Raw genomic sequence first — 26,103 nt, 5'->3', positions numbered from 1 at the left:
AAATATTTGCTGAACAAAGTAAACTGTCTCTCCACCGCCGGGCTGAGCGCCCACTCGAGATCTGGCCCGGAACAAGGGCAAGACTGGCTCGCGGGTCCCACACTCCATGTAAGGGGTGGAGAACACCCCACACGCCCAGGCCAACAGGCAGGGCTGATCGAGGGCCGCGTTAGCCACCTCAGTCCCGCCCGCGGCGAGCCGTCTTCTCGCCTCCCGGCCTGCAGGAACCCTACCTGACCAGCCCGGCCCCGTCCCACATCCGCCGACACGCCCCTTCCGGCCTAATCCACGCCCCTCGAGCACCGGCCCCGCCCCATAGGCCCCGTCAGTGGCCCCGCCCCGCCGCGAACCGGCGCCCGGTCCTCTCAGCGCCCGCCGGCGGCCGCGTCCACCCCCGACGCTCTGAGGTCACCGACGGGGCCGGCCCGCGGGGGGCGGAGGGACGGAGGGAAAATGGCGGCAGAGGCCGGATATTGGCGCCGCCTCCCCCAATCCCGGAGCCGGCGCAGATGAGGCAGCTCGGCTGGGGCCAGCGGCGCTTTGGAACCCGAGGTGGGGGGACCCTGGCGGTGGGGCCTGGTCTTGCTATATGCCGGCGCCTCGGCTAGAGTGAGTGGCGGCGACGCCTCTTTCCTCCGGCTCTTTCCCTGTCGCTGCGAGAACGAGCGGGCGGCGGAGGCGGCGGGGCCGGGATGGAGGACGTTAATTCCAACGTGAACGCGGACCAGGAGGTGCGAAAGCTGCAGGAGCTGGTGAAGAAGCTGGAGAAGCAGAACGAACAGCTGAGGAGTCGCTCTGGGGCCGTGCAGGGCGCCGGCTCCCTCGGGCCCGGCAGCCCGATTCGGGCCGGCGCGTCCATTCCCTCCTCCGGCGCGGCGTCTCCTCGGGGCTTCCCCTGGGGCCTCAACGCCAAGTCGGGCGGCGGGGCCGGGTCGGGCCCGAGGCGGACGAGTAGCGAAGAGCTGCGGGACGCCACCTCCTTGCTGGCGGCGGGCGAGGGCGGCTTGTTGGACGAGGTGGAGCCGCTGCGGCCCGACGAGCTGGAGCGCCTGTCAGGCTGGGAGGAGGAAGAGGAGAGCTGGTGAGCGCGGGGCGCCGGGTCGGAGCTGGGCGGGGACGGACCCGGGGGCGGAGAGCGTCCTCTGAGGGTCCCTCTGGTCGGGCGCCTCGCTTTGTGTAGTCGGGTCCGCTCTCCCGTGGGGACTCGTGGTTTTCTTGCTTTGGCAGAGGGAACCTCAGCTGGAGTTGGGGGTTCGAGGCGTGCGCAAGTAACAGGGTTGTAGCTCGTTCTCCTTTGGATTGTGGACCTTCTGGGTGCTGGACCCTATTGGGGTCTGTGGATTGGGGCGCCTTGAGAAGGGCTGTTCGCCTGGGAAGGAGTCGGAGGTGGGAAACTGCTTTGTAGGCCGGGGTCCTGCTTTGTGTAAGATACTGGCTTTCGGATGGTGGCCCTGGGCATTTTGGATGTAGGAGTGGGGTCTGCTTGATGAGGTATCACCAGGTGTGGGGGGTCGGGGGCAGACAAAGTCGTCTACGTCTATGCAACGGTTGGTGTTTGGGACCCATGTCTGGCAGGGATGGGGAGACCGTGTGAATCAGCACTCCCCTTTGGGTAGTGGGGTAAAGCTTGCTTTGTGTGAAGAGGGCAGAGGATGGTGCTGCTTGTTTTCTTTTCTTTTTTTTTTTTTGTTACTCTTTGTGTGAAGAGTCAAGGGTGGAACAAGAGCCCTGGCTTTTATGTTCTAAAACGAGAATTGAGTCTGGCGTTTTGCAGAGCTCTAAATTGACAGTTATCCATCTTTCATTTCCACGTTCCTCCTAGGAGCAGAGAAAAAGAGTCCTATTTAATAATCTAAACCAAAGCTGTATTGTCATAAGCCACTTCTTGATGAAATTGTGACCCCCCCACCTTTATATTACTTTCATAAATAGGACATGGGAGGCTTTTCCCCTCGTTTTATTATAAAGATGTGTGTGGGAAATTATTTGTCTTAATTAATTTTTCTTAAAGTTTTAACTTTTAGTTAAATATCTCTGCTCTATTGAAATTAAAACTTCTAACTTAGTGAAATCGAAATCATGCATAGACTCTGTTATTGTAGGGTTGGAACTTTTCATTGTTCTGAGGTAGTTAAGAGCTTTTCTGGATTCAGGCCCTGGTTTTGCCACTTACTAGCAGTATGACCTTGAGCAAGTTACTCTGAGGCTCACTTTCTTCTTCTATTTGATGAAGAAAATAATAGCACTTACCTCTATAGAGTTATGAAAATTTAGTAAGATAATTATGTATGCATTTAGCGCTGGATCTGGCACATAGTAAACTGTCTTAAAACAAGCTGCTATTTGTTACTCTTAAGCCTAGTTACTTAAATTAAGAAACATGATGTTCTTGTAAATCAAGAATCTTACATGATGTTGTAGGAGATTCTGGAGATTCTTAAGTGTTGATCCCTGTTCATAAGGCAGTTACAGTCTTGTTGAGAACTAAGTTTTGGGCAGTTAAATAAACTAGAAAGTGTACAGTGAATTACCCAAAGAGTGACAGAACAAAAAGTGCTGACAGTACTCAGTAACTGGGAGAAAAATAGTGGTCCAAAGTAGTTGGGCCAGACTTTGAGGAGGAGGTGGCTTTGCAGTCTGGAAGTGAGTAAAGAGCGGGAAGGGCATTTTGTGCTCTTGACAGCTAAAAGAGCAGAGTCAGAGGTATTCGTAACTCCCTGTTAGGAAGATTTGAGTAACAGGATTACTCTTGAGTATATGATGGCAAACCTTTATTACCAAGTGATATCAAATATTAGAGCTGACTATGGTAGTGACAGTTTTTGATATAAATGTGAAATTACTTTCTCCCAAAGGAATCTTGGGTATGCATGCACTTTAAAAGAATCCAGAATCTTGTAAATATTGTCACATGGCTCTTGCAAGTGATGATAATAATGATGCTCATAATAATGAGGATTAGCTGCACCCATCAGCCCATTTTAGATTATGTATTATTAGAACACATTGAGTCCACTCAGAGAAGCCGATTAAGTCTTTGACTGCTTTGGTTCCTGAGCATGAGTTTTGTTAAGGTAAAGTAAGTCTTCCTTAAATACTGTGCCAGGAGTTTCTTTTGACGAGATGATTCCTGCTTACTGCTTTGATCCTGGCTTCATATCTTGATCTTATAGGTGTCCTGTACTTTTTCTGAGATTTGTGTGAACTGTAAGTTGGATATAAATAATATTTAAAATGCGTTGGGGTATGTGATTAGGGTAAAAGTTGTAGGGGGTGGATGTCAGTGGCAGGAAGATTCAAAGGCAGTATTTTTTCCTTTTTTAGCAAGCTAAAAATCTACGTTCTGTAACTTCTAGCTATTCACCTTCCTTTTCATCTAGAGGAATGTTTCCTCCCGAGTGTATGTGCCACAAAGTGCTAGTTCTGAAGATGTCAGTAAGTGCTATGTAGAAAAAAAGTGGGTGGGTTCCGGGATGGAATAAGTGTGGGAAAAACTGATTCTACAAAAATAAACAGTTTTCTTTAATGCTGGGCTCTTGGAAATGCTAATGTGTTTTGAACATAGTAAATCTCTAGGGAGTATGGTTTGGTCCTAAACTTAATTGAGCTCCCAAGGAACTAGTATCTTATGGAACGCACATAGAAAATAGTGCTCTACAGCAGTCACTTTCACACTTTTTTTTTTTTTTTTTTTGGACCCAGCTTCATGATAAGAAATACATTTTAACTGATAATCAGGAATTCACATCTATATGAATAATGTATATGAATAACTGAAGCAAAAGTTTGACAAAATGTTGATTACTTTTACTACAAGTGATGTGTTCAGGTATTTTCCTTTCTATTCTATTTCATTAGAATAAGAATGCTGGTAACTACCCAGCTAAGCTGATTTTGTGACCCATTAATGAGTTGCAATTCTCACTTTGAAAAACACTGTTCTAGAATAACTCAGAAAAGCTTAGGGATGAGAACTAGCATCATTGTGCATCACAGTGTGTCATTCTGTGCCAGGCAGCTTGTAAATATTTTTTGCCTCTAATTTTATACATTTATGAGATAGGTAGCATTTTCTAGGTAAGAAAACTAATCTCTCTCCAACCATCAAATAACACACTAAATAATGGCACCAGGGTCTGAATCCAGGTCTTTATACATCATAGCCTATGCTGTTCCCACAGTATTTTGCTTTTTCCAAATATAATCTCCTTTTCACATGAATGACCTCTTCACATATTTGAAGACTACTGTGGTGTCACTGCTGACTCCCACACACTGTGAGCATTCCCTTGTCTTTTTCCAGTATATAAACCCAGTTTGTTTTATCATTCCTTAGATAATGTAATTTTCTGATCCTTCAATCCTGGTTTTTCTTTTTCTTAATTAACTCTAAATTGCTCATTGTCATTATACATGGTTCCCAGAATTGTACCCAGCATTTTAGATGATATTTGATAAGATGGAGAGTGTGGTAGGTATGAACCAAATGCTGTTTTGTTTTTTTTTTGACTAAATACTTCATTGCAGTTTTAACTTCTATTACTTATGCTTAATATGAGCCCGAAATATCAACTTCTCTCCCATATATTTTATACATAAGATGTTAAACTGAGTCTTCCTAACTCTATTTTTTGTGTAATGGTTTTTTTTAGCTTAAATATAAGGCTTTCATTTTATATTTTTTTAGTTATGCTTAGATTAAATATAAGGCTTTTAAATTTCCTTTTGTTAGTTTTTATTTAGACATTTAATATTATCCTTTCTGATTTATTTGGTCATCTTTATATTTGGTAGGCATATCTACCGTGTCTTCACTCAAATTATTGATAAGAATAAATTACTCTGGGCCAGGTGTGGTGGCTCACGCCTGTAATCCCAGCACTTTGGGAGGCCAAAGTGGGCGGATCACGAGGTCGGGAGATCGAGACCATCCTGGCTAACACGGTGAAACCCCGTCTCTACTAAAAATACCAAAAAAAATTAGCCAGGTGTGGTGGCACATGCCCGTAGTCCCAGCTACTTGGGAGACTGAGGCAGGAGAATGGTGTGAACCCGGGAGGCGGAGCTTGCAGTGAGCCGAGATCTCGCCACTGCACTCCAGCCTGGGCGACAGAGCGAGACTCCGTCTTAAAAAAAAAAAAAAAAGGGATAAATTACTCTGAAGTGTGCACGTCAGACTCACTCTAGATTAACACCAGTCTATTAAACAACACACATGGTTGTTCAATAATTACTAGTTCTATCTTTTATTGTCAGGCTCATATGACATTTTGTGTGGACATTATGAAAGATTTTTGTCAAATGCCTTGCTATAATTAAGCTATTCTCTGCCTATAAGATTCTCAACTACAGTGAAGAATACTACATTACTATTACCAGCCTATTAAAATAGCCATTGCAGTTGATTTGTTTGGACTTGTTTATGATGAATGTTCTAGCTAGCATTTCATTTATTCACTTTTCTTCACAGACTTTTTTAAATCCAGTTTTGAATTTTGCAAAGAATCAATTTGGTCTGGACTTTCTAGACACTGCTTATTTTTTTCTTTAGAAGTTGCCATATTTCCTTTCATCCAGACTTTTGATCCTGCCCATGTTCACCATTATATTAGTGATAAAATTTCTATTCCTTTCCATCATTTGGAGTGGTAGGCCTAAGCCCATTTTAAGCTACATTCTGGCTCACTAGATCAATTTATCTTAGGTTTATGAAGACACTTCAAATTCATACTGACTTCTCATCAATAACTTTTGTTGATAAATGTCCCATTTCAGAGCTAGGTAGGTATGTGGTTTTTATACTTTTTTGTCACTCGTGGCTTTTCACTGCTGAGAGTTGATTTATTGTATGGCCTCTTTGTTTATGTATGCTTTTTTAGAGGGCCATTGGTAAAATTTGCCTGTAATTTAATTTGGTAAGCCTAAATTAATAAAGCAATTTGTGTAATTATCACCACTTATCTGAATAGTTTGGCAGTCATTCACTGATTAACATACTAACATCTTGGAAAGTTTTATGTTTTCTTAACTCTTCTGTACCAAGGAGATGTTATTTTAAAGTAATGTGGTTTGCGTATGTGTGTGGGTTAGATGAATCAGAAGTTAAACCTCTAATAAGCTTTCTATTTCCCTTTTTTTTTTCTTTTTTTTTTTTTTTAAGAGACAGGGTCTTCCCATGTTGCCCAGGCTGGCCTCAAACTCCAGGCTGGTCTCAAACCTCAGCCTCCCAAAGTGCTAGGATTATAGGCATGAGCCACTGTGCCTTGCCCTCTATTCCATTGTTAGCAGTGGTTTTCCAGTCATTCTAAAATGGCTTTAAATTTTTTTCTTTAATGGAACAAATACTTAGAGTACCTGTGTGCAACACAATGTTGGGAACACTGAGAAACATGATAATGCAAGTTCTTAAAAAGTAGAACTTGGCCAAGCAGGGCCCCATGCTTGATAAAAGTATATTACAGTCACTGTGATGTGCTCATGTTGTATATGCCAAGCATTTTGCAAGACAGCAGTCTGCAGCCTTTTTGGCACCAGGGACTGGTTTCGTGGAAGACAGTTTTTCTGTGGACCAGGGATGGGGGTATAATCTACAGCTCACTGCAGCTTCAATCCCTTCCCACCCCCCACCCCCAACCATTCCCCAGCTCAAGTGATTGTCTTACCTCAGCCTCTTGAGTAACTAGGACCACAGGCGCGTGACACCACGCCTGGCTAATTTATTTTTTATGTTTTGTAGAGACAGGGTCTCACTATGTTTCCCAGGCTGGTCTTGAACTCCTGGGCTCAAGTGATCCACCTGCTTCATCCTCCCAAAGTGTTGGGATTACAGGCGTGAGCCATCGTGTCCAGCTCCTTTACACATGTTAAATCATTTAATGTGTACAATTTGGAGTTGTAATTATTATTATTGTTTTTATTGTAAAATATACATAACAAAATTTACCATGTTAATAATTTTTAAGTTTACAGTTCAGTGGCATTAAGTACATTCACAATGTTGTGCAGTCATCACCACCATCCATCTCTGGACCTTTCATCTTCCTCAGTTGAAACTGTGTACCCATTAAATAGTAATTACGTCTTCCCATGGACTCCAGCCCCTGGCAACTACCATTCTACTTTCTGTGTCTATGAATTTGACCACTCTAGGTACCTTGTATAAGTAGAATCATTCAATATTTGTCTTTTTGTGTCTGGCTTATTTCATTTAGCATTGTCTTCACAGTACATCCATGTGGTAGAATGTGTCATGTTATCCCTATTTTACAGTAAAAGAAGCTACACCCCCCACAGTCACATAGCTAATAAAGTGAAATTGAGATTGACACCAAACCTAAAAGTCAAGTCTGATGAAGAACTATTGATCTTGATTTATTTAGCCTATAGATATTTAGCTTGGGTAAGAGAACTTTTTGAGTATTTGAAGGACTCTAATAAGGATTATTATATAACTTCATCACTAGACTAATAGGTGTAAATTAGAGGCAGGCAAATTTTGATTTCGTAGAAGGAAGAATTTTTTAATAGAGCTGTTTTTGGATGATAAGGACTACCCTAAGCAAATTTTTGGAAATAACCTTCAAAAGACTGCTGAATGCTCTTGTTGTGGGCGATGTTACAAAGAAGTAAAAAAGTTGAATTGGGTGAATTCTAAGTGTTCTTTTAATTCTGTTGCATTCTGTGTGGGAGCATAAGATACCTTCAAGACAGGCTGGGCATGGTGGCTCACACTTGTGATCCTAACACTTTGAGAGGCTAAGGCAGGAGGATCACTTGAGGTCGGGAGTTTGAAACTAGCCTGGTCAACATGGTGAAACCCCGTCTCTACTAAAAATACAAAAATATTAGCTGGGCTTGGTGGTGGGCACCTGTAATCCCAGCTACTTGGGAGGCTGAAGCAGGAGAATTGCTTGAACCTGGGAGGTGGAGGTTGCAGTGAGCTGAGATCGCGCCATTGCACTCCAGCCTGGGCAACAGAACAAGACTGTGTCTCAAAAAAAAAAAAAAGATACCTTCAAGACAGAGTGCTAAGCTTAAGTGTGAGGAGATATTTAGCAAAGGAAGCATCATGGATGTTTTCCCTTTAAGTCTGTGGCACATTTCTCTGAATATCTTCCGTAATGGCCAGTTGTTTTCCTCTTGAGGGTAGGTTTGAATTTTGAAAACCATTAGAGTCATTATCTTGCCTGGTGAAAAAAATGAGTTAGCAGGATATTTAAAAGTCCTCAGCAGTCCAGCACTAATTTACCTTTTTCCTAGATTTACTTGCTTTTGCCAGAACCTTCAAGAACTTTTATGCCCTTTGGCTTTTGATGTTCATCCGGTTTTTCATCCTCCTCCCCTTACCAGATTTTACTTATTATTCAGGTACAATGCAGATTTTCTTTCCTTTGTGAAATTCTCCTGAATTTTTAACTTGGTTTACTTCTTCTTCATTGTTAACCTATCACTGTTCATATATCCTTTTTTAGAGTATATTTAATACAATCACCTTGTACTTTGGTCTGTGTAGTCTAGATTGTGAGCAGTTTAAGCAGGAGGACGGTATCATATTCATCTTTGTTTTTCTAAACAGGACCACAGTATAGTAAGAGTTCAGTGATATTAATTTAAATGGTATCAATCTATCAGTGATGTTAGGTTAAAATGAGGCAAAGCTATAAAACAATGAGACCAAATTTCTTTTTTTTTCTTTTTTTTTTTTTTTCTTTGAGGCGGAGTCTCGCTCTGTCGCCTGGACTGGAGTGCAGTGGCCAGATCTCAGCTCACTGCAAGCTCTGCCTCCCGGGTTTACGCCATTCTCCTGCCTCAGCCTCCCGAGTAGCTGGGACTACAGGCGCCCGCCACCTCGCCCGGCTAGTTTTTTTTTGTATTTTTAGTAGAGACGGGGTTTCACCATGTTAGCCAGGATGGTCTCGATCTCCTGACCTCGTGATCCGCCCGTCTCGGCCTCCCAAAGTGCTGGGATTACAGGCTTGAGCCACCGCGCCCGGCCCGAGACCAAATTTCTTACGTGACACTTATGCCAGTTACAGATGAGATATTTCTCACAGATTCTGAATAATGGCAGTATCGAATCTGTACTTTCCCATGACAAATTAAAGAAGAAAATACTCTCTAGATGTAGTGTCTGATTTTTAAAATAAATTTAAAAATTAGCCAAAGTACTGGCATGGCTCTGTTTAGTAGGATTACAGAAGCACTTTGTTTTAAACTTCTTCTTTGTACCTTTTGTGATTTCCAAGTTTTCTGGTAAGACATGAATTGCTTTTATAATTTTTTTTTTTTTTTTTTTTTTTTTTTTTTTGAGATGGAGTCTTGCTCTGTCGCCCAGGCTGGAGTGCAGGGGCACAGTCTCGGCTCACTGCAACCTCCGCCTCCCGGGTCATGCCATTCTCCTGCCTCAGCCTCCCGAGTAGCTGGAACTACAGGCGCCTGCTACCACACCCGGCTAATTTTTTGTATTTTTAGTAGAGACGGGATTTCACTGTGTTAGCCAGGATGATCTCGATCTCCTGACCTCTTGATCCGTCCGCCCAGGCCTCCCAAAGTGTTGGGATTACAGGTGTGAGCCACCACACCTGGTCCTGCTTTTGTAATTTAAAAAATCCTGTTGATAAAATTTAAGTTGGTTTTATTACTCTGTGATCATGTGGGGATCATAATATAATATGATACATTAAAAGCCTTTTTACTTGTAGTTTTCCTTGTTAGTGGTAGTAAGATTATATATCACAGATGGATAAATTTTGGCTTCAATAAATATGGTTTCATTTATTGAGTAACTGCCATAGGTGGAGCACTATGCCATAATGATAGCATATTTTTGATAGAATTGGAACCCAAGACATACATATGATCTTATCATCCATTATTCTTGTTTGTTTTAAATTTAACAGTTTAATTGGGCAAAAAAACATTTATTGAACTGGGTAGCACCCAGGACCGAAAGTGGTTTAGAATGCTTCTTATAATGTTCTTAACTTTACATTTAAAAAATTAAATTCCACAAGTGTAACTATTAAAACATTTATCAGATCTACCTAAATAAATCATGTAGTCTGTTTTCATGAAAAACACAACTTTGGTTTTTAGGAATATCAGATAAGGAACACCAAAGTTGTATAGCTCACATCCTGTGAGCCTTCTGGATCACTGATACTGCTACCACTCCTCAGTCACATCTTTGGGGCCACCCTGTATTCAAATTCCTATGCCAAATGGCCCAGGGAACCTGGTGCTGATACCCTGGTAGCCCAAAAAGGCTACTTGCTTTCTACTTCCACTTATGCAGCTCCCTGCCTCCTTACTCTTCTGCTAGGAACATATCTATAACTATAAAAATTCATGTAATTTTGACATGATTTTCTAAAAAAGGCAATTTTGGCAGTAAATAGCAGAGTTAAGTAGTATCTTAATGTAAATAGTTTGCATTACCTGAATACACTATTCCTTATAGTAATTATCTGTACTTGCCAGAGCACATTGCATGTGACTCCTGCTGGGCTGATTTTCAGTAGCAAAAATGAATTTGTAAAAGAATGTAGGTTTTAAGGCCTTGGTAATAGTAAGTTCTTATTTCACCTCTTTCATTTACTCGAAATTATGTCTTCTGAGATCTTTCATTTTGGGATTGAAGTTATGGAGGAAATGAACAACTTTAAGACAAGCTAGCTTATTTAAGAGGAAGACTTTAGGTCTTTAGGAGTGGCTCAAAGATTGCAAAACACAGTTCACTTTGATCTGGGAAAGGTCTCACATTCTGGAATAAAATAGAAATTAGAGACTTTAGAGAAAAAATATTGATTATATCTCCTTGAAATGTGAAGAATAATAGATGCAAGATAATGTAGTACCATAGTATCACATATGAAATTTTTAAAAATATTTGGAAAGATAAGACAAAGAAAGTTGTATTTAGTTAAAAATCAGGTTTATAATTCATGAGGATGAATCAAATCATCTCCCACTTCTTCAGTGTACTAGACTGTAACTCCTCCCCCACACATCCCTCCACTACTCCATTCAGGAGCTTCTGCTCCTCTGTGAGACAGTAAGAAAGTACCCAATTATGTGTGGCTCTTGAGGCTTATTTTGTTTGGAAAGTGTAAATGAGAAGCAGGAGTGGGCCAAGCTAAGTCTGTAAGTGACCCCTGACTCCAGTAAGCCTGAGGAGTGGGATTTAATAGGTGCTCTCAAGTTAGGTTTTTAGTATGCGTTTAATACCTAATTGGTACTATATAGTGATAATCAGACTAAATTGTGTGTTTTTGCTAATACCTATTTAGTAGATACAGAAAGAATACTTTAGTAATTTTAGGCTGTGAATGCTTGTATCTTTTGAGTGGGCCTGCTCATTTCTCCTCTGAGTGGGGGAGATAGTGAATCTTGTGTTGACCTGTCACAGTGAAATTCTTATTTGCCATTGGTTATACTTAGGACTGATCTGGAATGGATTAAAAAGCAAAACCCAAAAAAACTGATGAATCCTAGAAACCTGAATGTAGAGGTTTGGAACTTGATGAGCAGGTACCGTAAGTCTTGATGGTAGTGCACCCTGTGAGTGAAAGAGGCTAACAACCCTTATCTGAGGTATAATAATCTAGTTTTATCTTAATTCATCTTCAAATTTCTGTCTAATACCATGTCTGGCCAGTGGTAACTGCTGTATAAATATTTGTTTAAATTACTGAGTGGAGCATAAGCTTTCAGGGTGTTTCGAGTTTGGCTAGGAGACAGAATGAACATAGAATTCTGTTCTCTCTGAAACCAATAATATTTTCTTTTTTTTTTTTTTGAGGCAGAGTCTCGCTCTGTCGCCCGGACTGGAGTGCAGTGGCCAGATCTCAGCTCACTGCAAGCTCCGCCTCCCGGGTTTACGCCATTCTCCTGCCTCAGCCTCCCGAGTAGCTGGGACTACAGGCGCCCGCCACCTCGCCCGGCTAGTTTTTGTATTTTTAGTAGAGACGGGGTTTCACCGTGTTAGCCAGGATGGTCTTGATCTCCTGACCTCGTGATCCGCCCGTCTCGGCCTCCCAAAGTGCTGGGATTACAGGCTTGAGCCACCGCGCCCGGCCACCAATAATATTTTCTAGAAGAAAGATTTATATGGGCTTAAAAGTGAGAGCTGGGACTTGGATTTGGGCACAGATGGAAAGGTATTTTTTGCTGTCTGTGAGAATCAAGATGTTTAGGGAAAAGAGCGAGTGATACATTTGAGTAGGGTAGAGAAAAGGCCTGTGAAGATACTTAACTAAAGGGACATTTGTTAGGGAACAAGTGAGAAAGTTGAATCAGTGGGTTGGAGATCATACTGTGAATGGCCTGTGAAAGCTAGGAGGAGAGTTTTTGAATATAGAATGCTCTTAACGAAATGGCATTTTGGAGAGGTTAGTGTGTAGTATGTAGGCGAGAACACAAGTCATAGCTACCTTTATTGGCTAGAAAACAGCCTCTGAGGTTTGCGTCCACCTCTTGTGCCCTGAAGTATTCAAACCAAAGTATTGAATTCAAACCAAAGTATTGAATTCAAACCAGAGTATTGAGTCCACAGCGATACTCTTTCCATTTCATACCAACTACTTATGTGTTGCATGAAAACCATCACATCACATCAAGCTAAATGATTAAAGATTAGGCCATTTACCTAAGAAGGAAATAATAGATATCATTTTGGTTTCAAGATCGTTTAGTTCCAGTTAAAAAAACATTCACATTGTTTAAAAATGTCATTTTGATCTTATTAACATTATTATAAGAATAATCCCAAAGCAGAATTTTGCAACATTTGGGTCAGATAACTCTTTGTTGTAGATGCTATCCTGTGTGTTGTAGGATGTCCAGCAGCATCCCTGGCCAACCAAAAATATCTCCAGACATTGCCAGGTGTCCCTTTGGGGCAGAATTACCACAGATTAAGAACCATTGCCTTAAAGAATACTTCTGGTATGGTGTCAGAGTGACCAGAAATAACTACTACTGTATTGCAGTAATAAGTTTCGTATTGTAGTTACTTTGCTCCATTTACATTTTCTAAGTCAGAAATAGTGCTTGATATGGTTTGGCTCTGTGTTTCCACCCAAATCTCATCCTGAATTGTACTCCCATAATCCCCACATGTTGTGGGAGGGACCTGGTGGGAGGTAATTGACTCATGGGGCAGTTTCCCCTATACTGTTTTCATGGTAGTGAGTGACTCTCACAAGATCTGATAGTTTTTTCCGAGGTTTCCACTTTTGTGTTTTCCTCATTCTCCCTTTGCCTACTGCAATCCATGTAAGACGTGACTTGCTCCTGCTTGCCTTCCTCCGTGATTGTGAGGCTTCCCCAGCCATATGGAACTGTAAGTCCAATTAAACCTCTTTCGTAAATTGCCCAGTCTCAGGCATGTCTTTATCAGCAGCGTGAAAACTGACTAACACAGTGCGGTTCTAAAAATTAAGAATAAGTCAAATGATTGGGCACTACTTGAGAGTCAACGGAGCACTAACCAGATGAGATGTCAGAACAGTATATTTAAATTAGAACTGCCTTGGGGAAACTGGAATGAATGGTCTCCCAAGAAGTAATCATCAGACATTTATTGAATACCTGCCATAGGTGGAGCATTATCTGTAATGGTAAGAAATAGTCGTAAGAACTTTGATGGCTGGAAAGCCTCATGAAAGCTTCAAAAAAGACTTCGTGGTCAGTCTTGAAAGGCAAAGTAAGGCTAGGTTAGATAAAGAAAACTTTTTTTCCCCCCTTATAGTGAAAATAACTATGAACAAAGAATCCATAGGTTAAACTCTCCACAATGCATGAAACAAACATTTATTTGGTCAGTGTGGTTGCACACAGAAGGTTTTTTTTTTTTTTTTTACTGGAGTAAAGATCAAAGGACATAGTTTTGAATCTGATAACACAGAATTTTGAAAAATTAGCCTTGGAGTATATCTGATGGGAAAGTTTTTAAGCTGTGAAACAGTGGTATGTAGATCTGTGTTTTAGAGCGTAAGTGGTGGAGTGTAGATAGATTGGAAATATGAAAGTCTGCTAGGTATGGAGAAAACCGTTAAGATTATTGTAACAGTCCGTACTTGATGAGATGGGGCCAAGACTAGATCAAGGTCAGTGGAAATGAAAAGGAAGGGATAGATTTAACAAGGATTTGTGAATCAATAGGATATATTAATTGAATATGTAGAGAGAAAACAGTCGATATTGGCTCAAAAAATTTCATTTATTGACTGGAAAAGATGATGCTATTTTGAGGGTTTTGGGGGGGCGGGGATGTCCATAAGAAGCAGTTTAGAGCTCTGTGACTGACACCAAGGAGAAAGACTAGACGTATTAGAAAATTATGTATGTCCAAAAACCAGTAGTTGGTTATGGCAAAACAGCAACAAAAACTTTCAAATTAAAAAAATGTTATCTGATAAACATAGAATAAAATATAGTAGGAACAGGTATTTAGTTGTATCTTAAGAGTTGATAGAATAACAAAAAGATCCTGGGCTATATAAAGTGAAGGAATAGAAGAGCTCATTTTTACACTATATGTGCATTTTCAGACCCTCGAATCATCACATCTAGCTTTGGTAATTAAACAGTTGTAAGTGATATAGAAAAAACTGATGGGAAAGGGAAAAAGTTAAGGGATTAGAGTGGTTAAATTTAGCCTCTTACAGAAATTGGGATAATTTGATTACTGTCACTTGGGAGAGAGATCCTTGTTAATTGTTATGGGTATTTTTTCCCCCCTCAGGCTGAGTCTCGCTGTGTTGCCCAGGCTGGAGTGCAGTGGAGCAGTCTCGGCTCACTGCAACCTTTGCAGTCTGGGTTCAAGCGATTCTCCTGCCTCAGTCTCCCGAGTAGCTGGGATTACAGACACCCACCACTATGCCCAGCTAATTTTTGTATTTTTAGTAGAGATGGGGTTTCACCATGTTGTCCACGCTGGTCTCATCCTGACCTCAGATGATCCACCTACCTTGGCCTCCCAAAGTGCTGGGATTACAGGCATGAACCACTGCGCCCGGCCTGTTACGGGTATTTTGAAAGGAACAAATAATGAAATGATTTATGATTTAATTATGAATTAAAATAGGAAAAATTTGATTCAGCTGATCTACAACTGTGGTAACCAAATGGTTAGGACCAAGAAAAAATGTAAAATTTTCTTTTTTTTTTTTTTTTGAGAAAGAGTCTTGCTCTTGTCACCCAGGCTGGAGTGCAGTGGCGCCATCTCAGCTCACTGCAGCCTCCACCTCCCGAGTGGGTGACAAAGAGATACTGTCTCAAAAAAAAAAAAAAATAGTGGTTAGTTCCCTTGTAATGATTGTTCTAAGGGAAAAAGTGGCATCTTGAAAGGCCAATTTATTCCTATCACATTTTAACAGCTTTATCAAGATATAATTTATGTACCATAAAATGCACCTGTTTAAAGCATATTGTGGGCTGGGCATGGTGGCTCATGCTTGTAATCCCAGCACTTTGGGGCTAAAGCGGGTGGATCACTTGAGGTCAGGAGTTCAAGACCAGCCTGCCAACTTGGGAAAACCTGGTCTCTACCAAAAACACAAACATTAGCCAGCATGGTGTCGCACACGCCTGTAATTCCAGCTACTCGGGAGCCTGAGGCATGAGAATCACTTGAACCTGGGAGACAGAGGTTGCTGTGAGCTGAGATTGTACCACTGCACTCTAGCTTGGGTGACAAAGTGAGACTCTGTCTCCAAAAAATATATATATATATATATATATATATATATATATGAAATAAGAAATAAAGTGTACTGTGGTTTTCAGTGTTCAATAGTTTTTAATATATTCACAGAATTGTACAACCATCACCATAATTTAGTTTTAGAGTATTTTCAGCATACCCAAAAGAAACCCCGTGCTCATTGGTAATCATTTCCCATTCCTTCTCTCCACCCCCTCATCCATCCCCAGGCAACCACTGATCAACTTGTCTCAAATTTGCCTATTCTAGACATTTCATATAAATGGTATCGTACAATCTGTGATGTTTTGTGACTGGCTTCTTTTACTTAGCATAATGTTTGAAGTTCATGTGTAGCATTTTTATTGCCTCCAACACATGTTTAAATGTCTCTTTTCAAATTGTAAATACCAACTCAAAAAATTCAAACGGGACAAAAATCAATAAAATATAGTCTCTTATTGTAATGAGTGTAAGGGATAGAATTTCCTTTTTGACGAGGGAATCTAAATGTCTACAAAGATACTTTCTTAAAACATTTTGCATCTATGTTGTACATAGTGGAGACACTTAATACAGTCTTATTAGAGATGTTCCAGGAAGGTTTTCCTAAAGAATTGACATTTAAGCTGATACTCAGTAGAAAATAGAAAAGAGCTAGGTGAAGTTGAGCAGGGGAGGGTGAGGTAAGCAAAAAGTGGAATGAAACTTGTTGCAAGGGGAACAACATGCACAGATGACCTAGAAGCAAAAGTGTTGAGCTTTCCAGGAATAGAAATTAATTCCATATGGCTGCTATTTAAATTTGTGTGGTGGAGGAAGGTGAGAAATGAAGCTAAAGAAGATCTATGACAGTTAAATCATTGGTTAGGTCTCAAGAGCTGTGGGCATCATTTTTAGAAAAAAGCTCCATCTTAAGGGCAGAGGGAAACTGGCACAGAATTTTTAGCAAAAGAATACTAATAAAGTCAGATTTGTATTTTAGAAAACACTGACTGCAGTGTACAAGATGAATTTGAAGAGCAGGCAAGTCCAGAGATTTGCAAAATTAAAAAAAATTTTTTTCCCAAAGTTGTTTTATCCATTCTTTGGCCTTTGCATTTTTATATAAATTTTACGATCAGCTTGTCAGTTTCTGTTAAAAATGCCTGCTGAGGTTTTCTAGGGATATGTTGATTCTACAGGTCAGTTTGGTGGCGTTAACATCTTGTCAGTCTTGTGTTCATATCTATAAACATGGTATATCTCTTCATATGTCTTCTTTTAATTTCTCTCAGCAGTGTTTTGTAGTTTGCAGTGTACATCTTGCATTTCATTTGTTAAATTTATTCCTGAGTATTTTATTCCTTTTGATGCTGTTGGGAATGAAATTGCTATATCTATTTCATATTCAGGTTGTTTATTGATAGTGTTAGGAAATACAATTTTTTGCTTATTGATCTTGTGTCTTATGACCTTGCAGAACACATTTGTTATATAATTTCTTTTAAGAGTTTTGGAAAGGATTTTCTATGTGCAGGATCATGTGGTCTGCGATTAAACACGTTTTACTTCTTTCTTTTCAATCAGGATGGCTTTAGTTTTTTTTTCTTGCCTTACTGTACTGTATATCATTTAATAAAGTATGAGAGTGTACATCCTTGCCTTATTCCCAGTCTTAGGAGAAACTATTTGGTCTCTTACCATTAAGTATGTTTTTCTTAAAGAGTTTGTGTAGGATTGACATTGGCATTATTTCCTTAAGATTTGATAGAATTAATAAATGAAAAAATGTGGACTTGAACTTTTCTTTCTGGGAAGGTTTTTAAATTTCTTTCTTTCTTTTTTTTTTTTTTTTTTTGAGACAGAGTCTTGTTCTGTCACCCAGGCTGGAGTGCAGTGACTGGATCTCGGCTCACTGCAACCTCTGCCTCCTAGGTTCAAGTGATTCTCCTGCCTCAGCCTCCTGAGTAACTGGGGCTACAGGCACGTGCCACCATGCCTGGCTACGTTTTTTTTTTTTTTGTATTTTTAGTAGTGACGGGGTTTCACTGTGTTAGCCAGGATGGTCTCGATCTACTGACCTTGTGATCCACCCGACTCAGCCTACCAAAGTGCTAGGATTACGGGTGTGAGCCACTGCGCCAGGCTGGTTTTTAAATTTCTAATTCAGTCTCGTTTATAAGTCTATTCAGGTTCTCTTTCTTGAGTTTTTAGAGTTTTTTTGATAATTTATGTTTCCTAGGGATTAATCTGTTTTATGTATTTTATTGGCATTAGGTTGTGCATAATATTCGCTTGTATTCCTTTTAATGTCTGTAGTGTTTGTGGCAATGTCCTCTCTTTTGTTTTTGATAAGTTACGTTTTTTCCTAGATCAGTCTCACTTAAAAATTTATCCTTTTTTTGTCTTTAAAAAAAGAATAGGCCAGGTTTTGGAGGCTGAGGCAGATGAATCACTTGACGTCAGAAGTTTGAGACCAGCCTGGCCAACATGGTGAAACTCCATCTCTACTAAAAATACAAAAAACTAACTGGGCGTGGTGGCAGGTGCCTGTAATCCCAGCTACTCGGGAGGCTGAAACAGGAGAATAGCTTGAACCTGGGAGGCGGAGATTGCTGTGAGCTGAGATCGCAACAGAGCAAGACTCCATCTCAAACAAACAAAAACAGTAAAGCAGTTTTTCCCCCTATAATTTTCCGTTTTCTATTTCACTGATTTCTACTTTAATCTTTATAATTTCCTTCCTTCTGGCTACTTTGGGTTTATTTATTTATTTTTATTTTTTGAGATGGAACCTTGCTCAACATTGCCCAGGCTGGAGGGCAGTGGTGGGATCTTCGTTCACTGCAGCCTCCACCTCCTGGGTTCAAACAGTTCTCCCTGCCTCAGTCTCCCGAGTAGCTGGGATTACAGATGCCCCGCCCCCACCGCTAATTTTTGTATTTTTTTTAGTAGAGATGGGGTTTTGCCACGTTGACCAGGCTGATCTTGAACTCCTCACCTCAGGTGATCCACCAGCCTCGGGCTCCCAAAGTACCGGGATTACAGGCATGAGCCACCGTGTCCAGCCTACTTTGGGTTTAATTTGCTCTTGTTCTAATTTTTCAAGCTTAGATTATTGATTTTAGACCTCTTTTCTTTCCTAAGTGAAATTACAGATTTTTCTCTAAGCACTTTTTGAGCGTCATCACATAAATATTGGTATGTTGTGTTTTTGTTTTTATTCAGTTCACAGTAGTTTCTGATTTCCCTTGTGATACATTATTTGACTTTATTTATAAGTATGTTTTTAATTTCCAAATATTTGGAATTTACTAAATTGCTTTCTGTTGCTGATTTCTAATTTAATTCCATTGTGGTCAGAAATCATACTTTAAATAATTTCAGTTTTTAAAAATTCAGTAAGACTTGCTTTATGTCCTAGCCCATGGTCTATCCCAGAGAATGTTCCATGTGCAATTAAAAATGTGTTTTCTGTTGTTGGATGGAGCATCCCATAATCCATAAATGGTTAAGTAAAGTTGGTTGATAATGTTGCTGAAGTCTTCTGTATTTTTTCTGATTCTCCATGTAGTTCTTTTTTCAGTTATTAAGAGTCAGCTATTGAAACCACAAAACAAAATTTCTGAATTATTTTTCTTTTCAGTTCTATTACTGTCATTAGGTATGTTTAAATTTATGATGTTATATCTTTCTGATGCATTGAAATGTCCCTTTTTGTTTCTAGTAATTTTTTGTATCTTAAAGTCTATTGTCTAATAATAGCCACTCCAGTTCTTATAGTTACTTTTTCATGGTCTTATTTTTTCCCATTCTTTTGCTTTCAACCTATTTATGAATTTGAATCTAAGATGTTTCTTTTGTAGGCACCGTATCGTTGTGTCTTGTTTTTTAATCCAGGCTGACTATCTGCATGTGAATAGGATGTCCCAGTGCCTTGTTTGCCAGGTTGGAGGCTCAGCTCCCCATTGAGCCTCCATGACTTAATTTTAGTAGTAATAGGATAATGAAGTAATGTTTGTTTTTTTAAGCAAGTAAAAACTTGTTGAATCTCAACCTGTTTTAGGTTGCATTAACTGTAAATAAACTTACTGTGTTCATCAGAATTATGTCCCTCTTGATTAAATCATATTTAAATCACTTAAGAAATTAAGTGTCAAAATGAAAAAAAATGTTTTTAGTGGGCAAAATGGTTATTTCGAACAAGTCCATGTGTTTGTAAGAAATGAGCAAAGAATATGATATATATTGTTATTACCAATAGATTTATTTATAATGAGAGTTTACTTAGGATTTCCTTTTAAATTGAGAGACTTAAACAACTCGGTCCTGCTAAAGGTGAATTCAGTTATGTGATACAGCTCAGCTCATGTGTCCTCTGGCAGGTTTAGAAGTATGTACTTTGAAACCTCAAGCAAAGGTTACCTGACCAAGGAATTTTGTGCCAATATCATATGAGCCAACACCCTTTGTTTTTAGACTTCAGATAAGAGGATAGAGTGATACAGAAAGTTGGTGTATCCAGGGCTTACTGAATCATTTTCTCCCTTTTCATCACTATGAGTAATTATGGACAAGTTGCTTTAATCTGCTAATGGAAGGAAGGAGCATTTTGTTTTCCCAATTAAGGGAGCAAGTTACAGGAATGGGAGAAAAAATAGTTTATAACGGTGGGCTCAGCAAGTCTTGGTTACAGATTATTGATAAGGGTAGAAAATAAGATGGAGCAATCCTAAATTACTCACAAGTTTTTAGTCTTTATAACTGAAAGAATTATAATGCTATTAACAACAGGAAAGAAATGAGGGATTTGCGGGGTGGGGGGGGCAGTTGTGATATTTTAGTTGGTTTTGAATTATTGTTGTATTAATTTAGTTTGTAGCAGTTTCTGTGTTTTTAAAGATGCCAAAGCACGTTGCAACTTTTTAAAAACAGCTTTATCAAGATATAATTTATATACCATAACATTTATTAATAGCTTATAATCAGCATACCATAAAAAGTCATTATATGTTAGTGAATTTAGTATATTTACAATGAACAAACTATTACCATAATTATCACTACTGTATAATTTTAGAACATCTGTATCACCCTAAAAAGAAACCTCATTCCCATTCCTACCTCCAGCCCTAGGCAACCACGAATCTCTTTTTCTGCTCCATATGCTTTTCTAGACATTTCATATAAATGGATTCTTAAGTGTCAGAATGCATTCACTGAACATAATGTTTTTGAGGCTTTTTTTTTTTTTTTTTTTTTTTTTGACAGTGTTGCTCTGTTGCCCAGGCCCGACTGCAGTGGTGTGATTGTGACCTCGGCTCACTGCAACCTCCACCTCCTGGGTTCAAGTGATTCTTGTGCCTCAGCCTCCTGAGTATCTGGGATTATGGGCGCCCACCACCACACCCGGCAAATTTTTTGTATTTTTAGTAGAGATGGGGTTTGTATTTTTAGTAGAGATGTTGGCCAGGCTGGTCTTGAACTCCTGACCTCAGGTGATCCACCCGCCTCGACCTCCCAAAGTGCTGGGATTACAGGCATGAGCCACTGCACCCAGCCCTGCTTTGCACTTTTTAAAAAGGAATTTTATAGCCAGCAGTAGGGGGACTATGTACTTAGTACATGTGAGCCATGTGGGTAAATTATGTAAAACCAGTAGGAAAAATATATATATTGAAAGAGTAGTGATAATGTCATAAAATTGTTTTATTATTGTTTATTATTCATCTATAGAGGTTTACCTTGCTAAACATTCACTGACATAGGATATCAGTATGTAATATTTACCACAGTTTTTAAAGTGGAGTTGCTGAGGTAGAGATTTTTGTTAAGGAATCTTTGCAGTATTTAAATTGGAAAGAGAATGAACCCCATTGATTTCGTTTTGAATTGATAGTTATTCCATAAATCGAGATTTTATTTCACTATTTTTGTCAAATGAATTTGGATTGTAGACTAAAGAAATGGTCATCTACCCCCATTAGTTAGCCTTGATGATCTTGATCAAAACTAAATAATGCATGTGAGTGACAGACCTAAGTTATAGATGGGGAAAAGAGACAAGTGATGGAAAAGGTACTGTTGCCACTAAAAGTAGTTTGTCTGTTATAGTTCTGTAGATATGCATTTATTTAAATATTTACAGTGAAACAACGCTTCATATTATTACACTAACTTGATTAATGTAAATGTGAAATTATTCCTTATTGAAATCTTTCACTAGATATACAGTATCAAAGCCTAATTTTGCTTCATAAATTCCGCTTAACGTGTCTTAATTTGAAAATCACCCTGGTTAGAAATCAATAACTATTTGCATTTTTCCTAAGGAGTCAGACTTGAAATAAATTAATAATAACTGACATAATCTGGATTAATCTGAGAAACATGATGTAGAAAATTTATGTACACGCCTCCGTATTTTCTGCTCAACTTTTCCCTTCTGTATACCTTCCCCATTAGCTTATAAAATACTGTGTCTTGGTTCTTTTCTGACACTGAAGCAATTTAGTAATTGATTCACATTTAGTTATTTAGGGTTTAAAGTATTGCTTTTCTCCAACACATTGTCATTTGAAAAGAGGACTACAAATTGGATACTGCTTAACTAAAAGGAATGAATCACTAATGGTAGATGTTTGTGTATGTGGTGGCAAGGGAAATAGGTGGAGAGCAAGGAATTTAGCTCCTCCTCCTGCTTCCTAGCTAGATTTAATAATATGGATATATTAAGGAATTAGTCAAGTACTGTTGAAAATAGAATAAACTGCTGGAAAGAAAGGTGTTTTCTCATAGTCTTAATAAAATACCTACTTTAGGAATACCTCATTTGGGTTCACTTAGTATTTGAAATTTGGATTTATATTGATTGTTTTACTATAATTTCCTGTGCAGTAAGTAAGTGTGGGTGATTTAAAATATACTCCATGATTTTTACTCCCTTCTCCCCTATTTAAATTGATCCAAAGGGATCCCTGTTTTATATAACCTCGTGCTTAATAAGGAATTTTCTGTTTTTTGTTGTCTTCTTCTAGGCTGTATTCATCACCAAAGAAAAAACTTACACCAATGCAGAAATCGGTTAGTCCATTAGTTTGGTGCAGGCAAGTTTTGGATTACCCAAGTCCTGATGTTGAGTGTGCTAAAAAATCTCTTATCCACAAACTTGATCAAACTATGTCAGGTATGTCTATAATTTTACTTGTAAATTCATCTCTTTGCTTTCTTTAGTCAAAAACCATACATGTTGAGCAGTGTGTTTTTAGGAAGCAATTCTTTGCTTGGAGCATTTTTCAAATTTCATTGTTCATACGGTCATGAGAGTTTTTCCCATATTCATATAACCCTGGCCTATCATTTACTTAATAGCTTTTTAAAAAATCTTGTTTTTATGTAGCCTCATCCTAAAGAATAATATCCATGAAATAATGAATTTTGTATGATAAGCTTTTTTTTAAATACAAGTTACGTAACTATTAAAATATAAAATATCTGGTGTTGTATAAAATCATCTCACATTCCACTCTTTGGGGAAACTGGTGTGGTAGAAAGATACAAGTGGAGAGCTACAGAGACCTTGTTCTCACTCTAGCCCTTAATTGCTCTGTCACTGCATTATTTGATTCTGTGAGCTCGGTTGTCTCATAAGAATGATGAGCCTTGAAAGGTAATTTTAAGGGTTAAGTGTTATGTGAAAGAGCCTAGCATGTTTTCTGGCTAACAGTAAGTGCTGAGTAAATGTATTCATTTCCCTTGTTATGTAAAACTAGTTGGCATTTTAGGTTTAAACCGCTTTTATGCTCTTTTGTTTAATAGCATTTTCACAAAGCTGACAAAATGTGTCTGTGGCTATTTATGACATTTAATGTTGCATGCCAGTGTGGGCAGAAATGTAGGAAAAATATTGTTTATTTCTTCTTGTATTTCTCTCCGTCTGTTTTATGACTCTTACTGTTTTATGAAATAGATAGTAAAAGATGGATGCATGATTAGTTTTGTTTTTGTTTTTCTGCTTTATATTTACTTGGCAGCCATGTACTTAAAATTACTTATTTTGGCTTTATTATAGAAAACAATATGTGCCTTGTGGTTAGACTTTAAGCTGAAAATGGTCACAAGAAGCAGAGGGGACAGTTAAAGTGGCATACATAAAATGAAGTTTATTTGGCTATAAGGGGTAGTGATTATTACATGCAAATAACTTATGGGATGTTATTACAGAGGTTCTGAATCTGGGTCAGTTTTGACACTAAAGTATTACTTTTCCTCTATGAAAATAAGCTGTTTTGTTTTTGTGGTTTTTGTTTTTGTTTTTGTTTTTGTTTTTTTTGATACGGAGTTTCGCTCTGTTGCCCAGGCTGGAGTGCAGTGGTGTGATCTTGGTTCATCACAGCCTCAGCCTCCTGAGTAGCTGGGACTAAGGTGCCCACCACCACTCCTGGCTAATTTTTGTATTTTTTGTAGAGATGGGATTTTGCTGTGTTAGCCAGGCTGGTCTCCAACTCCCGACCTCAGGTGATCTGTCTGCCTCGGCCTCCCAGTCTGCTGGGATTACAGGTGTGAGACACCGTGCCTGGCGAAAGAAGCACTTTTGATAAAACAATAGCCTTTATGTGATTTTTTTTAAATGTTTAGTATGACTGTCAGCTTGTTTGTTTGAATTGTACCCTGGAGCTTGATTTAAGTTATATTCATAAGAGATTATTCGAAATAATGTAGACAAGCTAGTAGACCATTTTAAATAACAACATTTTCTGACCAAATTCTGGCATTAATGTACTACTTAATGCCACAGAACTGTAAGTATGGAAATTTTCTGACTATGTATTGAGAATATTCCTACAGAAGGAGCATGATTGAAAGAAAAAAGAATATTCCTAGAGGGCTAGGTGCAGTGGCTCACACCCATAATGCCAGCACTTTGGGAGGATCACTTGAGCCCAGGAGTTCAGAACTAGCCTAGGCAACATAGTGAGACCCCGCCTCTACAAAAAATAAAGAAAAAAGATAGCCAGGCGTGGTTGTGCGCCTGTGGTCCCAGCTACTTGGGAGACTGGGGCAGGAGGATCCCTTGAGCCCAGGAAGTTCTTGCAGTGAGCTGTGTTTGCACCACCGCATTACAGCTTGGGTGACAGAGCAAGACCCTGTTGCCAAAAAAAAAAAAAAAAATTTTTTTATGTATCTTAGAAACTGTTTTCAGTACCCCACCTTAGAAATAATATCATTTACAATTTAATTAGGAATTTTCATCATTCAACAGTATGTATTGAGAATCTGCTATAATAGGCATTGTTCTCAACACTGAAATTATGGCAGTGAATATAATAGACCAAAAAATGCCTGACTTCTTGGAACTTATATTCTTATAAGAGGAGTCAGACAGTAAACAAATAAATAAAACTCTGGCAAACTTTTTCTGCAAAAAGCCGGATAATAAACAATTTTAGTCTTTGTTGCCTGTAAGATCTCTGTTGCAGTTACTCAGCTTTGCTCTTGTAGCATGCAAGCAGCCATAGAATATACATCAATGAGTGAGCATGGCTGTGTTCCAGTAAAACTACTTACAGAAACAGGTGGTGGACTAGATTTGGCCTGAAGGCTATTTTACCAACCCCTGGTTTAAAATGTCCTAAGGAGTACGAATTATTAGCAATTGGTGACTAGCAATTTGGACTTGAGGGATAAAAGCAAAGCTGCTGCACCTCAGAAATAGCAATTTTGAGTGAGTGGCTTTTTGCTTTATTGTAAGGAGGATATTAGGAGTGTGTAAGAGAGGCAGTTACTCTTGAACCATAACTAGATGTAATTAAGTACTGCATCTGTTTAACATGGTTTAAATTTTATAGCTGTATTCATGGAACAATAGCTACAGCTATAAATACAATGTCTATTTGAAATATATATGTTTAAAATTTTTTAAGGAAAAAAATTTGGCTTTTACAAGTTTGAACTTTGTAATTATAAGTCCCCCATTTCCCAAGGATTTTTTTTTTTTTTTTTTTAAATGCACTGTTTTGGTAAGCAGAACTTCCTAGGAACTTAAGTACTATATTGCAACAGAACAGTTTCTACTCCTTCACACTCAGGTTCTCTGCAGTGCACTATCACTCTTTCCTAAAATTTTCTTCACTTGTTTCTTTTGATAGTGTATTGTCTTTTTAACCCTCATTTACCCTCCCTGCTCTTTTCTTTTCAGTCTTCATTGAAGGTTCTTCCGTTTCCGCCCATATTTTAAAAATTGTCATAAAATTATATAATACAAAATTATCCATTTTCACCCTTTAAAATGTACAGTTCTGTGGCATTAAGTACATTCACGTTACTGTGCAACTGTCACTATCATATCCAGATGAACAGAACTTTTAATCATCCTATACTAAACTTTTTCATCATCCCATATTGAAATTCTGTAC

The 26,103-nt window shown here is 39.0% G+C and overlaps 1 protein-coding gene across 4 annotated transcripts in view; it reads left to right on the top strand.

Annotated features, from left to right (window-relative positions):
• Window positions 1-283: 283 nt before the first annotated feature.
• SLAIN2 (SLAIN motif family member 2) overlaps window positions 284-26,103 on the top strand; it is a 71,731-nt gene continuing 45,911 nt past the window's right edge. For 3 of the 4 annotated variants that reach the window (XM_033214737.1, XM_033214736.1, XM_033214735.1), the window contains exons 1-2: window positions 290-1,081; window positions 22,726-22,874. In XM_033214737.1, the coding sequence (XP_033070628.1) occupies window positions 693-1,081; window positions 22,726-22,874 (538 nt within the window). In that variant the 5' untranslated portion in view covers window positions 290-692. Of the gene's footprint in view, window positions 1,082-22,725; window positions 22,875-26,103 lie in introns of all 4 variants that reach the window. The other variant, XM_033214738.1, reaches the window with a different exon arrangement.

The sequence above is a fragment of the Trachypithecus francoisi genome, unplaced genomic scaffold (genome assembly GCF_009764315.1).
Source record: "Trachypithecus francoisi isolate TF-2019V2 unplaced genomic scaffold, Tfra_2.0 Lachesis_group1, whole genome shotgun sequence".
Classification (NCBI taxonomy): Eukaryota; Metazoa; Chordata; class Mammalia; order Primates; family Cercopithecidae; genus Trachypithecus; species Trachypithecus francoisi.
The sequence above is the reverse complement of the archived record's forward strand: the minus strand, read 5'-3'. Positions and strand labels throughout refer to the sequence as shown.